The sequence below is a fragment of the Vespa mandarinia genome, chromosome 19 (assembly GCF_050613455.1).
Source record: "Vespa mandarinia isolate Hongniang chromosome 19, ASM5061345v1, whole genome shotgun sequence".
Classification (NCBI taxonomy): Eukaryota; Metazoa; Arthropoda; class Insecta; order Hymenoptera; family Vespidae; genus Vespa; species Vespa mandarinia.
In genome coordinates, this window is record NC_140828.1 from 3,743,767 (window position 1) to 3,760,000 (window position 16,234).

General features: G+C 27.0%; 3 protein-coding genes across 6 annotated transcripts in view; 1 reads left to right on the plus strand and 2 right to left on the minus strand.

Moving 5' to 3' along the window:
- Window positions 1-763: 763 nt before the first annotated feature.
- On the plus strand, window positions 764-13,909 carry Brf (Brf RNA polymerase III subunit). 3 transcript variants are annotated; one of them, XM_085662855.1, is made up of 17 exons: window positions 1,401-1,499; window positions 1,736-1,905; window positions 2,090-2,236; window positions 2,683-2,896; window positions 3,039-3,123; window positions 3,271-3,407; window positions 3,524-3,628; window positions 11,374-11,523; window positions 11,613-11,706; window positions 11,815-11,947; window positions 12,044-12,140; window positions 12,241-12,390; window positions 12,487-12,572; window positions 12,647-12,884; window positions 12,973-13,141; window positions 13,232-13,404; window positions 13,475-13,909. In XM_085662855.1, exons 4-17 carry the CDS (start codon window positions 2,683-2,685, stop codon window positions 13,609-13,611), a joined length of 1,968 nt encoding a protein of 655 aa, XP_085518981.1. In that variant the 5' UTR covers window positions 1,401-1,499; window positions 1,736-1,905; window positions 2,090-2,236; the 3' UTR covers window positions 13,612-13,909. The 3 variants fall into 3 exon arrangements, with proteins under 3 accessions (XP_035739777.2, XP_085518981.1, XP_035739774.2); XM_035883884.2 differs by lacking the exons at window positions 1,401-1,499; window positions 1,736-1,905 and adding an exon at window positions 764-893; XM_035883881.2 differs by lacking the exon at window positions 1,401-1,499 and having other exon boundaries at window positions 1,747-1,905; window positions 2,094-2,236.
- Window positions 4,726-11,062, minus strand: lute (BTB/POZ domain containing protein 3 lute). Of its 2 annotated transcripts, none has more exons than XM_035883890.2 (7): window positions 9,759-9,896; window positions 9,240-9,521; window positions 8,965-9,112; window positions 8,654-8,870; window positions 6,791-6,977; window positions 6,552-6,730; window positions 4,726-6,155 (listed from the first exon to the last, which is right to left on the minus strand). In XM_035883890.2, the coding sequence occupies exons 1-7, from the start codon at window positions 9,769-9,771 to the stop codon at window positions 5,691-5,693; spliced, it is 1,491 nt and encodes a 496-aa protein (XP_035739783.1). In that variant the 5' UTR covers window positions 9,772-9,896; the 3' UTR covers window positions 4,726-5,690. The 2 variants fall into 2 exon arrangements, with proteins under 2 accessions (XP_035739783.1, XP_035739782.1); XM_035883889.2 differs by lacking the exon at window positions 9,759-9,896 and adding an exon at window positions 10,768-11,062 and having other exon boundaries at window positions 4,745-6,155.
- A 287-nt stretch (window positions 13,910-14,196) lies between the features above and the next one.
- Window positions 14,197-16,234, minus strand: part of LOC118449391 (uncharacterized) — a 10,282-nt gene continuing 8,244 nt past the window's right edge. Inside the window, exon 8 of the mRNA XM_035883896.2 lies at window positions 14,197-14,384. Within this exon, the coding sequence (XP_035739789.1) occupies window positions 14,369-14,384 (16 nt within the window). The 3' untranslated portion in view covers window positions 14,197-14,368. The remainder of the gene's footprint in view (window positions 14,385-16,234) is intronic.

Sequence of the window (16,234 nt, forward strand, 5' to 3'; positions counted from 1 at the left end):
TAATATAATGTATAATACAATATTTTATACTTTACAATAATGTAACGCAATATTATGTAATTTTATATAATACAAAATACATTTTATTGGATATGTATAATTTTTTTAACCACAAAATGTTTGAATGTTGCAAGAATTCTTAAATATGTCTATAAAAATTTCATATTATTCTTCTCCAAGCGTTGTTCTCAATGTAGTGAAATAAGAGAACTGAAAATACATCCAACATATATCAATATTTTTGTTATTATTAACTTTTTTATTTATTATACAATTAAATTAAATTAAAAAGAAAAAAGATTTTAATTATAAATTGTATATTTACTGAAGTACAATACTGAAGTATAATACTGAAATTTTTACGATCTTATGATACACTTTACAAGATTTCTTACACAAGGATTAACGTTTCAAACAGTTAGAATTATATACATGCCAAGAGATATTACTGCTCTAAACAAAATAATGAAAAGATCTATGCCAAGTATAACCAAACATACAATAAATTTGTATATATATGGAAAAAAAATTACTATATTTATGGATTATTTATCTGCAGGCCAGGTAGAAATCAAATTTATACTGAGATCTATACTGGCCCGAAACACAATGAAAACATATTGTATCTTCAATTGCCTTTAATTGTTGTTATTCATTTGTTTTGTATCAGGATCACATGATACGTGAAGAGGTGACAAGTGAAACCGTGCTACCTCTTGATAAAGTTATATTCTCAAATATGCATTTGTCATCGATTAAAATTATACTGCTGTTATCTTCTTCTCCTATCTAGCACAAATCATCAGTTTCACGTCAGCCATCTGTGGAGAAAATAAATATAAGAGAGATTGAATAGTAATATCTTATTAAATTATCAAATAAAGAGAAAAAGAGTAAGTTAATTCGTTATTTTCGTTTACATTGATAGAATAAAAAAAAACATCAGAAATCGTTTAGCCTCGATCTACGATTCCTGTATTACGAATCTAGACGCTTACCAATACGCTATAAATTGCTTATAGAACCTCTATTTTTTGTCTATCTGTGTCTAAAATCTAAAAAAAACTACAAATTCTTTCAAAATTTAACAATATTTTGGAAATTCAAGTTCATTAACATAAATGATTGGACACATATTTTCTTATTTTTGACATAGAATCATCTGGTCAAAGTTCATTAAAATGATCGAGTGAGTTATCGTAGCTTCTCCGTGCAAGTATCATGAAACGCATTTCTTTACATTTGGAAATATTCAACAAATCTGAGCATCAGCTATTTACATACACAACCAAGTAGGCAATCGCTAATTCACGAACATAAACATACACCATTCAAGCGTGTATATGAAAAGCAGTAGTGGAAGTACAAGCTTCACTCTTTTGTCACAAATTTTGAGGGGCGCCACAGTACTAAACTTTTTCTTTGTGAAAAATGTCAAAAACAGCATTTACGATATCAATGAGAACGGAAGTAATTCTTGACCAATTTTGATGAACAAGGTCTCATTTTTAAGAAGGTTTAATCTATAGCACCTCTTTAACGAATTCCTGGAAAAACTTTTGTTTGTGCATAAACTATTCTCGAAATAATACCATTATTTAATACGATTTTTTTCAAAGAAAATAAAGCTTTTTTAAAAATTCGTTAAAAAGGCGCCGTAGATTAAATTTTTATCTTTAAAATGAGTTCTTGTTCATCATAATCAGTCAAGAATTACGCCTATTCTCATTGATAGAGTAAACCATTAAAAATCCATGGCTAATGAAGAGCCTTAAATCTATAACTATCTTGTCACATATAAAGATTACACTATATGACACTTCGTTATATATCAAAAAATAATGATCGATAGAAAAGAAAAGGGTTCGTCAACTAACGCCACTTATTATAAGTGTATAAGTATATGTACGTAGTTCCAAATATTACAATATTTTGCAGCATTATAATAAATCTGTACTCCCTCTTTCTCTTTGTTGTGTGTGTGTGTGCGCGCGCCCCCGCATGGGTATTCCTATATATATATATATATGTATATATCATTTTCAATAGTTTATATATTAATATAATTGATAAAATATTTTTCAACTAGACAGTGAGAGAGAGAGAGAGAGAAATTGATGGGAATTGAACCTTTGTTTTTGGAATTACAAATTCGGAGTGCTCTACTTGAGTTAGCAAGAATTCGTGCCGCCGAGTATTAAACACTATTGGCTACAGTTAAAAACAACTAATAAAGGTATATAAAATGTTTTTTAATATAAAACAATAATGATCATTAAATAATTCCTATACATGGATATATTTTTTCCTTACTGTGTTTGTATTCTGTGCATAATGTATCTGTATTTATCAAAAATTAAGTTGTATTAACCTTAACTGAGAATACTTACGTATCTTTATGAACTTAGAATGTCAAACGCATGTGATGGAAATAAAAAAGATGCAAAGTTTTTTATTCGTATCACAAAACAGTGTTGAAAAAAAAGAAAAAAGGATATTAATTAGTTTTGTGTCGTAGCACAAATTTTTTTTAAATTAACATAACAATTTTTTTCTACAGTATCAATATATGTATTTTTACATTTTGTGTGACAACTAAAGTAAAGGTTATAATATCTCTATTTTAATAAGTATTAACAATTCATTTTTATTAACAATTGTCTATCGAACTTTATATTGCAGATGTCAGGGAATAAATGTCGTAATTGTGGCTCTATAGACATAGAGACAGACCCTGCACGAGGCGATGCTGTTTGTACAGAATGTGGATTTGTACTGGAGGACCAACTTATTGTCAGTGAGACTACTTTTGAAGAATCCCCATCTGGCAATATGATGGTCCTTGGACAATTTGTTGCAAATGACAGTACTGGTGGAGCTACAGGATTTGGTGCAGGTATATTATCTTTAATACTTTTAATATAAATCTACCATTTGTGTTTTTCATCTAATGCATTTGATATGATTTATCCATATATGTAATTATACTGCGTGATGAAGTAATAAAGTCAAATTAATATATTGTTTCTTTTTTTTAGCATATCACGTTAGTGGAAAAGAATCAAGAGGTATCACATTACAAAATGCAAGAAAAGGAATAACGCATCTCTGTATGCAATTACAGTAAGTTTCATAATTCTTTTTTCTTATTATCAATAATTATATTTAAGGTGACTAGATAAATTAACTAATTATTATTAATATCAACAATATAACTTGGAAATATAATGTTTATATTTATCTAATTCTATTCTCTTTATTTGTTATAAGACTCAATCAGCATTGCATCGATATATCTGTTAATTTTTACAAAATGGCATTAAGCCGACAACTGACTCGTGGAAGAAAACAAGCTCACAATCATGCAGCCTGTGTGTATATCACTTGTCGCACTGAAGGCACGGCTCGTATCCTTTATATATATTTTTATTTAAGAAAATTCTAGATTATATATTAGTAAACTATAAGTAATATTAGATTTACGTATAATTATTTATTTATGATTTCTTAATGACTTACAAAGATTTGCTTATCGATATCAGTGATGTTCTTCAAATTTGTGTCCATGAATTGGGACGGACGTATTTGCGGTTCACACAAGCCTTATGTATCAATATACCTTCAGTAGGTAAGTATTTATTATAAATTGTTATATTTTGCATGATACATTATTTTAATTTTTTATTTCAAAAATTTATTTTTTACGGCTGTTTCATTTAATTAAAGTAACCTCTACTTGAATTTAAAGAATATGTATTTGCACTTATTATAATGAATTATTAAAAAATTTAATATATATATATAATATATATTATATATATATTAATATATTTTATATATATATATATTTGTACTTAACAAAGTATTATTGGTCAATATGATTAGTAGATAAACTTAAATAAAAAATTCTTATAATATTTCAGTATCAAAACTTTTACATTTCTATTATGAAATAAGATAAAATTTAGACAAAGATTGATAATGTTTTATAATAATGTTTTTTTTTACTGCCTAAATGTAAGACTTGTTACAATTTAAAATGTATTCTTGCAATGTTAAACTTGATAAGAGTCAATATAATAATAGATTTAAATAATATTTGGTTAACAAATTTTACGATACTTTCAAGGAATTAGGTCTCATTGAATAATCATTATCTATTAAATATTCATTAAATTTATTGCAAGAATAACAATTATTAATCCAAATTCATCAGGACCAGAAAAATCATATTTTTTTTTCTGTAGCAATGATGCAGTTAATAGTTAATTTTTTTCTCTTCAAATGATGTTTACCTTTTTCAAAACTCACATATGATACAAATTTTCACAATGCATTTTTATCATTACATAGGTCTCATTTCTATATATTTTTATTATAAATATTTACAATTTTCATTGCCATTAAGCAGAAAACAATTTCATTTCTACACATATTCTAAAAAATATAAATGATAAATAAATCTAATAACAATAAAGATAGAAAATAATGATAAATGTACTATTTTACAATATTGTTATTTACTATATTGAACAATTATTTATCTCTTATCTTTTTTCATTACTTTTAATACTTTAATATATACACTTACATATGTGATGTATTGTACAAAGATAAACTAAACTTGTGGTTATATTTTGATATTCAGGTAAAAAATGTGATAATTATATACAAATATTAGCAAAAATAAACAATAAAAGAATTATTAACGTTAATTTAATGCTTCTTTTATAGAACTAAGTTTTTACATATTATGCGTTTACTTTTATTAGATGGAATTAATACCAGAATTATATTTTTATGTTATTTAAATACTGACATTTTTATACAATTTATGATAACAAATTAACAAATTATATTTTTGTTATTCAAAGTAATATGGATTCATTTGATAAGATAGAAATTGATAAGATAGAAATTGAGATAGTATTGAGAAGTATTTTAAGTTATTTCAATTCAAATTAGTGTTACATCACGAAATGAGATATTTTTGACAATATTTTATAATCCACACAATACTTTTGTTTTGTTTTACAAATATCTCAGTTATGCAGTTCCAAAAATATTCATCCATTTTGTTGAAATTTAAGATTATTATACATTGTTATGTTACAACGTATGTATTTTCAAACGATTGAAAAATTGCTAATTGATTTACTACTGCCGTCATCGTAAAATGATTATTATTAATACATATTTATTTTTCTTATTGCCTTATTTTTATGCTTTATTACTTTTATAATATCTGACCATTAAGATTGAACACTATTTGTTTCTAAAATAAATTTTTCTTTTTCATATGACAGCAAAGAATATATTCTGAAAACTTTCAGATTAAAGTGCACCTGTCATACTTGCTTATTTACTAAAATCTGTAGAGTGACAATATTGCTTGCAATACATTCTCTGTTGCAAGATATAGTTGTGCATAGAGTAAAATATTCTACTAAGTGGGTATATTTTAATACAAGATCTGTGTACTAAACTATTTTCATCATAGAATATACATATCATGTGCAAATTCCCACACAGTAGAATTTCACTCTACTAAATTTAACTTGTCACTTAACAGGCTGACGAAGTGTGCAAGTTTCGTTTAAAATGATAGCCACTGAATACCTACAAGATTTTTTTTTGTTCGCAAAAAGAAAACACTTTGATTAAAGTGTTACTCACATTATAAATTTACATCAATCATCTGACGGTGGTCCATAAAAAATCAATTCAGGTATCTGTCCACCTTGAACACCTGTACCATTAGTACTTTCAGAACTACACTGAAATTGAAAGTTTACACTGCCAACCGTAGCCTCTGTCATACCTTCTTGACCAAAATAACTTAATTCTACACCATCGAGTATTGCACTTGCTGTATAAAAGCACTCTGGTTCTATTTGTATAGGATTTTCAAAGTACACGTGAAATGTACTGCTTGATCCATCAGAAAAAAATTTTGTACTATTTTCTGACAAGACACAGCCCAGCCTCTTAAGTTCTATTCTAACATTATAGTCCGCAGCACCAGTAGAGCTTCCATATAAACCAAAACCAACCACAAAAATTCTTTTGTCAACACTGAACTGGATTGAATCACATCTTCCTCTGTAGCGCCACTGATTTGATCTATAAGCGCATGATTGGAATCTATGACAAACCTATAAAGAAATTTCCAGTTCTCACGTAGATCAGTAAATACTTTATTACAAGCACATAAAATCTTAAAATTTATATACATATAGAGCAATCATAATTAAGATCGTTTTATGGTACAAAATAAATTATTAATACATTATATAGATACAGTATATAGATCACAAAAATTTAAAAAAGGAAAAAAGAAATAAAATGAAAATGATTATGTCACTTAAACCAATAAATTTTACAATTTTTATGGGAAGCCAAATTTGAATATATTAATTAAAACATTATCAACAAAAGAATAGGCAGAACTATATGATGAACCTATATAATTTATTTCAAGTAATATGACATTGAGAAAAATTATTTTGTGTTGAGAAATGATTGGACAATTTAATATTTTTTATGCGTACCTGAGTTTTTAATCCTTGTCGAGCTTTTGTGGGAAAGCACAGCATCGGTCTATTACTTGCAGTGAAGTGTAGAAAAACATCTATTGTTTCTTGTTGTGTCAGTATACCAGTTTGTGCGGCACTATTAGCAAATTCCTCTAAATTCATAGCTGGAAGTCGAATTAGATACAAGGCAGATCCTAAAATAAAGAATGGAAATAATATAACTAATTCTTTTTAAAAAGTTTAAAAATATTCACCTAATAATTGTCGTTGATTCGCGGATGTGGGCTCAAGATCTTGTCTTAAACACTCAGCAGAAGCCCATCTTAATGCAGCATCCCACACATAAATCTCTTTACAATTTAATGTTTCTCGAGATAAGACAGATTCAAGTGTATGAATGTCAATGTCTACAAAACCATCGGATCTTAGTGCCATTTCTGCCTGTGTAATAGATATTAATATAAATTTACATGAATTTAAATATACAAGTACTTGCTGAAGATATTTAAATAATACATCATGCAAAAATAGAATACTATAGTGTATTTAATTTTCAATGGATATCCTGTTCTCAGTAAATGTAGTTAAATTTTCTCTGTTGAGATTTTTTTTTATATATGATATTTAAATCTAAAAATTATAATAATTATACACGCACGTGCGAGGGCCTTGTATAAATAATAAATAATTCAGTTTTTCATTATGTTTTATATTACTTTTATTTTGTCATAGTTATAAATTTTTTATTCCCGAAAAATTATTGTTAAAAATTATCTTTAAAAATCCAAATATTATTTATAATTCTTCTATAGAATAAAGCTCATATTTTTGCTTTTATCTTATATACATTCTCTATTTAAATTTCATAATGCTTTTATCTAATGAACCTGAAAATATATTTACTATCACAGAAAAATTGATCACTACCGAGTATATTATGAAAAATGCAAAAGCAGGGACATGTAAAATGAATATCTATTAAGTAGGTAAATAGATTCTAAAAAGTTCGATATTAAAAAATTTTTTAAACAGATAAGGAATATTTGTTTTTAAAAATGAAAACTTATATAGTCTTAATATATCTACATTTAATTTTTTATTAAAATTAAATGATGGAGGGACACAATACATAAATAAAATATAACTTTTATTGTGAAGCCTTTTTAGTTTCATAAATATAAGTGTAAATATACAAAATTGCAAGTAAACTACATTCATTAATAAAATAATATATCAAAAAAGATTTAAAATCTAATATTACATAAAAAATTTCAAAAGCATTTATTTTTCTATAAAGCAACATTTTTGATAAAGATTACATGTTTTTTTAATGGTATTTTATTATTGTAGTTACTTATCTCTACAAGTTTTATATTTTCAGTGCTATATACAAGTAATATATAAAAAACAAACTTAAAAATACAATGCGATATAAGTTACAGGAAATATAATATTAACCGATTGCAACATGGATTATTAAAAAGTGAAAGCATCTTTAATAATGTTGATAATTTTGATAATGTTTGAAATCTTTATAATAAAAACTAATTTTAATTGTAAAACAGGTTTTCCTTATCTGGTTAATTATTAGATAAATTCTACATAATTACACCATTAGATTTTACTACTATTTTAGATAAATCATGATTGTTACTATATCTACTATCTGAAAGATCATTAACATTTACTGTGTGTTTCATACATTCATAATCTTCTATAAAACTATCTCGATACATCATGTTTTGTGTGATTTCTATGTCCAGTTTATTACCTGGAAAATACGGCTCACTACGCGTACGAAAAAGTGTATATGGTAATCGTTCTTTATTTATATCAATTGCAGAGGAATAACATTTAATTTCAGATAAACTTAAACAGTGCGGTACTAATGATATTCTACTTTTGGAACTTTCATGAGTGTCATTTATTCTTAATTTTTTCTGATAATTACGTTCATATTGTGACTTTTTGAATTTATCTTTGATACAAACATCTTCGTAAGAATAAAAATGTCGAATATGATAATCATGATCACTAAGAAAATTTGATTCATCTACCATCATGTCCAAGCTTGTATTTAAAGTAATGGTACTTAATACCTTTTGATTATTACTTACTTGAGCATCTATAACTTCCCAGCATCGTTGCATAAGGTCTGGTTCTTCAAATAATCGAGATTGGCTTAGAAGTAAACATGCATTCTTAGCAGTCAAACTTGTTTCCAAATAATTGACACATGCACGTGCTAAGTGTGGAACTATATATTTTTTAGCAACGTAAAGGGTTGCTAAAACTGTATCAGCTTCTAGTTGTACTTCATCACAGTACATATACCTGAAATAAGACTCTTTTAAAAATAGTGAAGTTCTGCTATGAAATTTGTAATTCCATAATTTTTAAGCATGATCTTTATATATCTCTTACATACCTTAACAGCGCAAGGAAAGCTGCTGGCTCTACATCTGGTACTTCTATATCTTGTTTATTTTCTGCTAGTCCACCATAAAACATAGCATAAAATACGGAACTACCAGTAGCTAAGACATACTTGTGCGCTGGTATAGTTTGTGTATGACCTGTAACAAACATCATCTTCTATTTATAATATATTCAACATTTCAAATACCTTAAAATTCAATATATATAATTATAATATATTTATCAATTCTATTAAATTATAAGAAGGAAAGAACGATTATATACCTGGACTACCAACAATAAAAATAATATCTGCCATGAGGTGGTTATTGAACATAGCAGCATTACGTTCACGGACCGTAGTTTTTGTTGCTTGCCAATTAGGATCTTGTGTACAGTCTTCGGGTGATGAAAGATTCAAATGAGTTACGGGCGATGATAAGGAAGACAGTGGTGATGTAGGAGCACTAGGGGGCTGATTTATTATTCCCTCTCGCTGCAATACAATGGAAGAAGACAGAGGGCTTACCGATGGTGGGGAATCTGATACATTGCTCGGAGATTCCGCTAGAACATTCACAAGTTTTCTTGATTAGATTGCCATCTTGACATTTTTTCAATGATTCAATGCACTTATTTTCTCATTTAAACCAATAACCTTAATTAAAGAAATAAATATCTCATGAAAGCATATCATATTTGTACATACACAATATAGTAGCACATTATATACAGAAATAATAATATTTCTTAAATAATATAAACGAAAGTTGACGCGTCATAAAAAAAAAACAAATAATTTACCGTCAGTATACATTATTTCATCAATTTGATATTAATTTTAGAGCAAATCTTTTATCTATGTTTCGACATAGCAAAAAAAGGTGTCACCAAAACAAATTGATGAATTCCGTAAAATATTCGATACCGTTATACAATAAGATGTACCGATTAAAGCGGGACATGTATGTGCATCATATTGAATAGCAAAAACGTTTCGTGGTAGCGGAGCACCGAGAAACGTTCGTCTCGCTCCGTTTTTGTTCGGGCATATTCGTGCAACTCTCGGTTGCACGTGATGCACATAGTGCGAAGATCAAATGTATGAAAAAAATATCAACGAATTTCTTTACAACGTTGATTAAATACACGATTATCTACCATTGTATACGATAACTCTAATCAACATTCAATTGTCTTTTTAATCTGTATATCGATATCATAATTTAAGGCGCTTTCAACATGAAGCAATATAATTTTGTTAAATGATACCCTAATGATTAACGTAGTCATGCCGATAACAGGAACTATCTTATCAACGTGAATGCGTGTCACTGTCTCTCAATATAATATACATATAGATATATACAAACAGTAGAGATAGATATATACAAAAAACTTTTATAAATTTGTTGTACTCATTATTTTAGATATTTTCATGTAACGATCAATCTGAAATGATATGAAACGTATATGCGATATAATTATTAATAACGTTGTTTTTAATATATCTATATATATTGAATTATTTCAGGGTGATGTGTTTATTTAAAACTAAAAACACGATTGTAATTTTTAAAAACATTAGATGACTGATCATCCATTATTTGTAAATAAATCAATAAGAGAAAATTTCTCTTCGATATATACCAATATATATATATATATACCAATATATATATATATATATAGTATAAGTATATATAAATATATTATATATATAATATAGGTATATGTACATGTATATCCATTATTTAAACAGAATGAATTTAAAATGCATTATCTTTTTAATTTATTCATATAATTTTCTTACCGTTGACCCAAGCATTGGTTTGCTTGACCGTGACGTTATCTTGATACCGTTGCAACGGCTTGGCGGTGATCTTCGAGTATAAGTTAGACATCTCTGCTCTTTCTGCAAGACGAGACGTCTTTCTTGTCTATTAATCCTTCTTTTTTCTTTTTCTTGTCTATTTTGAATCGGTGCTTAATCTTTTTAGCCGTTTCGAATGAAAAAGTCACGAGAAATTTAAGATAATAAAGATACGTAGATCGAGGGCCGAGGCGCCATGCCAGGAAGACGGGCGCTGGTTAGGCAACATCACACGTTACGTTCATCTCTGCAATCGGTCGATAATCCGAGTTAAAACGCGCATGTCTCTTTATTTAAATCATACTTTCTTTATTCTGCCATTATTTAATGGCCAAACTTTTCCAAATAATATATTTATGATCTTATTTAAAACAAATATTGTATCGTCGATTTTGATCTTTTATAACAGACCAATCGGATAACAGTATTTTTATGAACTTAAATAGCGATATTGAATTTTTAAATTTGCCGCGTATTGACGTCATGATTTAAATCGTATTGCATTTACTTTTATATATTATATTTTTTTAAATCATTATATTTTAGATCCTTGTTTGTATATTATGAGATTCGCAAATAAGCTTGAATTTGGTGAAAAAACTCATGAAGTATCAATGACTGCATTAAGAGTAGTGCAAAGAATGAAAAGAGATAGCATACATAGTGGTCGGAAACCATCAGGACTATGTGGCGCGGGTAAATTTGAATGATATATTTTTTAATTAAGAGAATATAAATATAATTTAGTTATAATAAATATATACATATATATTATTTCATTACAGCTTTGTTAATGGCAGCACGATTACATGAATTTAATAGATCCCCTGCTGATATTGTAAAAATTGTCAAAGTTCATGAATCTACTTTACGTAAAAGGTCATAAATTATTTATTTTATAATATAAAAATAATATATAAATGCATGCGTGCGTGTGTATTATATATATTTAATGTTAAATCAGATATTTAAAATATTGAATCTTAGATTAATGGAATTTGGAGATACACCTTCTAGTGCCTTGACTTTGGAAGAATTTATGACAGTTGATTTAGAGGAAGAACAAGATCCACCTGCATTTAAAGCTGCTCGTAAAAAAGATAGAGAACGATTACAAAAAGTAAAAAAAACATCAAATATTTTTAAGCTATAGAATTATTACATTAATTTTTTTTAATATATTATATTTTGTAATATTTGCTTTTATTAATTTCAGTTAGAAAATATAGATTCAGAAATAAATGAATTTCAAGCTGAAATTGACAGACAAATAGATGAACAAAAAGTTGGAAAAGGAAAAAAACGCAAAGATGGTATTTTAATTTATTCTCTGTAACTTATTTATATATGCACGCATACATACATACAATGTATATTTCCTAAATATGTATATAATCTTAACTTTGTTTACAGGCCCTTATCTAGAAAGTGATTATGCTGATAGATTTATTAAAGAAACTAATTTAAATATTATTAAAGGTTGCATTGATTATGAACATGTGGATTCGGATGTTGAGGAAGAATTACTTGAACGTAATAATGATACGTTATTTACAGGACTTGGTAAGATCTATTTATACATATGCATGTATATGTTGACAAAGTTAATTAGCAATTAATATAATTTATGTTACAACAAAATATTGTAAACTTTTGAAGGTCCTGATATTGCATCCATGGGTTTAAATGGAACAAAGGAAACGACTAGAGAATCAAAAGATAAAATAGAAACAAATTTTGAAAATGTAAGTATATATACATTTTTTTAATAATATTGTTTGTCTTCTTGAAAGAAGAATCCAATACTTATTTATCGCAGTTCTCTGGAGAAATTGACAGTGCTGACATTGACGATGACGAACTGGACGACTATATAATGACAGAAAAAGAAGCTGAATTCAAAGATACTTTATGGAAAAAAGTCAATGCAAAATATTTGACTGAACAACAAGAAAAAGAAGAACGACGAAAGAAAGAAAAGGAAGAAGGTAAACCAGAGAAAAAGAGAAGACGTACTACAAAACGAAATAAAAATCAAGGTCCTGCTACTACTGCAGGTAAATTAAAACTAAAATATAAAGTTTAGGAAACAAAGAATATATATATAAAAAGACTATACTAAATTATATATTCTTCTTTATAAAGGAGAAGCTATCGAAAAAATGTTGCAAGAGAAACGTATATCTTCTAAAATCAATTATGAAGTATTAAAAAGTTTGAATGTTAACGGTCCAAGTAATCAACAACAGAAAGAACAAGAAAAATCACCATGTAAATCTAAGATTGAAATTAAAATGGAGATTAAATCATCAGGGTTAGTTGTTATGAAAGTTTTTATACATTTTATATTTTACATTTGAAATATTTTTTTTATATTTTCCTTTTTTATGTTTCATATTATTAGAACATCTGTTTCATTATCAAAGAATGTAGGAATATCATTATCACAAGAGACACGTCCTCTAAAATCTAATAAACGACGTAAGGTAGAAATAACAAGTCCAAAAGAATTGGAAGAATCTGTGGAGGAAGATATGGCACCTCCTACACCACCTGCACTTGATGCATCAAATGTTGGTATGTATTAATGTCTGTTTTCCTTATTAACTTTTCATACGTTTATTTGATATAATTTTCTATCTTACAGTGGACGAAGCAGAAGATTATATAGACGACGCTATTGATGACCCTACCGAAATGACAGTAGGGCAAATGCTTGGACGACATACTACAAATGATGATGATGATGACTATGGATATGGCTATGAAGAAGAAGATTATTAATACTAAATCTTGATTAATGGCATTTTATCCCTAAATATACTTGGTCTCTTTCAAAGAACCATTGTTAATTTAATACGCTTATTATATTTGTTTTCTTATTTTATTATACCAAACAAATGTAATTATATATAAGTAATATATGACTGTTTTAGCTATCTTTTTCTACCATTAAGGTAGCTTTGTTTTGTTGTCGTTTACTTCAGAATTAAGATTATTCGTGAAATTGTATAATATATATATTATTATCATGATCAAAAATTAGACACAGGTATGATAAGGAGAGGTATACATATAAGAAGTAAATTTAATGTATTATATAAATATTAAGTTATTTATTTAAAAATAATGTTTCAATGGTGTATATATATATGCCTGAAATTAAACCCATGGAAGAGCTATTTCTTACGTATTATTATCATTATTATTATTATTCGCAAGTTTTTGTATTAAATGTACATTTTATAATATACCATTAAGATATTTTTCTTTTACTTACTGAAAGAGCAGATCAAATGTTATTTTTTAATTTCACTTAAAATTCAAAATAAAGATTTAAAAAATAAAACTTAAAACTCATAGTTTGTTCTTACGTCTTTGATACATTTCATTATGTTTGCTCGTGTAGTTCTCCGTATCCAATGACCAAATGTATCCATCAATCTCGTAAAGCAAGTACTCATGGTGGTATCACTCTTGTATTCATTTCAAAGTTCAGCTTCCTTGAGTTCATCTCAAAATTCAGTAGTTTCTTCTCTTCTCAGCCAGTTTGTAATCTATTAAAAAAATTATATCAGTAGATGTCAAATATAGATTACATAATATGCCACTATATAAAAATGTGGACTTTTATATTCTTAATAATAAATTCATTTGTATGATATATCATTAAACTTTTTTGTACAAAAATAATGAACAATAAGTGCCCTTCGATAATCGACTGATTACGTGAGTTATAGAACAAAACAAAAACAAAAAATGTATGGAAGCATGAATTTCAATAAATTCTATCACGCAGCACGAAGAATATAACAATTTTACTTTATTATTATTAGTATTAATATTGTTTGCAATTTTATTTCGCAGTCGTTGTGCAGAATAAATATATTTATTCTTGCACACATACACACATATATATATATATATATATATATATATATATATATATATATACATATATACATACACATTGATATACGATTTAATAATTAAAACTGTTAATGCGTAATAAAAATAATGAACTTTTTTCTATTCTTTCAAAGTTAATTGGAAATTCCATCGATACTTTCCATTTTTAGAACAGCATTTTCTAAATAAAATTTCACGTGTCACATTATAAATCTTAAACATAACAAAAAATAAAAAGAAAAAAAAATAAAAATAAAATAAAATGACATATCTTTCGAATAAATTAGACTTGGAAAACGACTTAGAAATCACTGTTCTAAATTAACTCATTTATCGACGGGAACGCTAAAAAATTAATGAAAATCAAAAACTAATTCAATTCACGCTTCACATTCATTTGTATTAGCGCATTAATTCAATTTTTAAATATGAATAAACGCAGTGGATCTGTAGTTATTATTATTTACAAAAAAAACCCTACGGTAATACACATAAAAAAATGCATTAGTTTATATTGTGTAAATAATTAAAAAAATATCTACATATTTACAATTTCATTTGCAAAATACACAATCTAATAAAATTAAAAAATATAACAATTTAATCCATTCCAAATGTAAATAAGAGAATCTGTTATAATAATTTATAATAATATTAAAATAAATATTTCCAATAACATATAAAGCTTAACAATTCTATATGATAAGATATTCATCTAAAGAAACATAAACAATTTACACAACTCATCTTATTCAAAAAAGAACAAACATCTTTTTTATTATAAAAAGAAAAATTGAATAAACTGCGAATATTCGATTAAAAATCAAATTAAGATGCTAACAATTTATGTAACTCTCGGTATGTATATAATGGAATCACGTCTTTTCGCAAAAATCTTCTCTATCCTGTCTATAAAAAGGAAGAAGCGAGCGCTTTATCTTGAATTCTCGCAATGACACGTATTTAACGATCGACGATTCGTAGAAACTCGAAAACGATTCAATTAGAAGCCGTAAATAATATTTATATATAATGCCAATATGTATAGATATACATATATAATATATATATATACATATATACATATATATATATATATATATATATATATATATATATTTGACAGTATGTATACATATTGACACATACCCGAAAGCATGTGCTTCATTTATGCAGGTAAAATAAAGGACGCACGCGTTGGACATACCTTCATTTTCAAATTCAAAGCACGCCAGCTTTGAGCGCAAACGCAATTTGTAGAATTATCCGCAAATCGCAGGTTGGACTATTCACAGCAGTCTCGCATCTACGGGCGGCCACACGCATAGGTAAGATCATAATCGTTGATAGAGACGTTTCTTCGATTATCGCACGTTGATTCTCGCCATCGGACGTAGATATTCGGTAAAAACCTGCTAAACGCACTTGCCATACGCTGACATAGCAAACAACGATGTTTCCATGCTTGCCCTAACTGATTAGAACATCTCTTGCTGAA

What these genes read in the sequence shown, in the direction of transcription:
- lute (XM_035883889.2), bottom strand. Translation starts at nt 10,858, where the DNA reads ATGTCTAACTTATACTCGAAGATCACCGCCAAGCCGTTGCAACGGTAT. An exon ending in TTTTATTGTTGGTAGTCCAG is followed by an intron (nt 9,113 to 9,239) that starts GTATATAATCGT and finishes TGTTTGTTACAG; the next exon opens with GTCATACACAAACTATACCA. An exon ending in GGGAAGTTATAGATGCTCAA is followed by an intron (nt 6,978 to 8,653) that starts GTAAGTAATAAT and finishes TCTATTACACAG; the next exon opens with GCAGAAATGGCACTAAGATC.
- Brf (XM_035883884.2), top strand. Translation starts at nt 2,683, where the DNA reads ATGTCAGGGAATAAATGTCGTAATTGTGGCTCTATAGACATAGAGACA. An exon ending in TATCAATATACCTTCAGTAG is followed by an intron (nt 3,629 to 11,373) that starts GTAAGTATTTAT and finishes ATTATATTTTAG; the next exon opens with ATCCTTGTTTGTATATTATG. An exon ending in ATGGAGATTAAATCATCAGG is followed by an intron (nt 13,142 to 13,231) that starts GTTAGTTGTTAT and finishes TCATATTATTAG; the next exon opens with AACATCTGTTTCATTATCAA.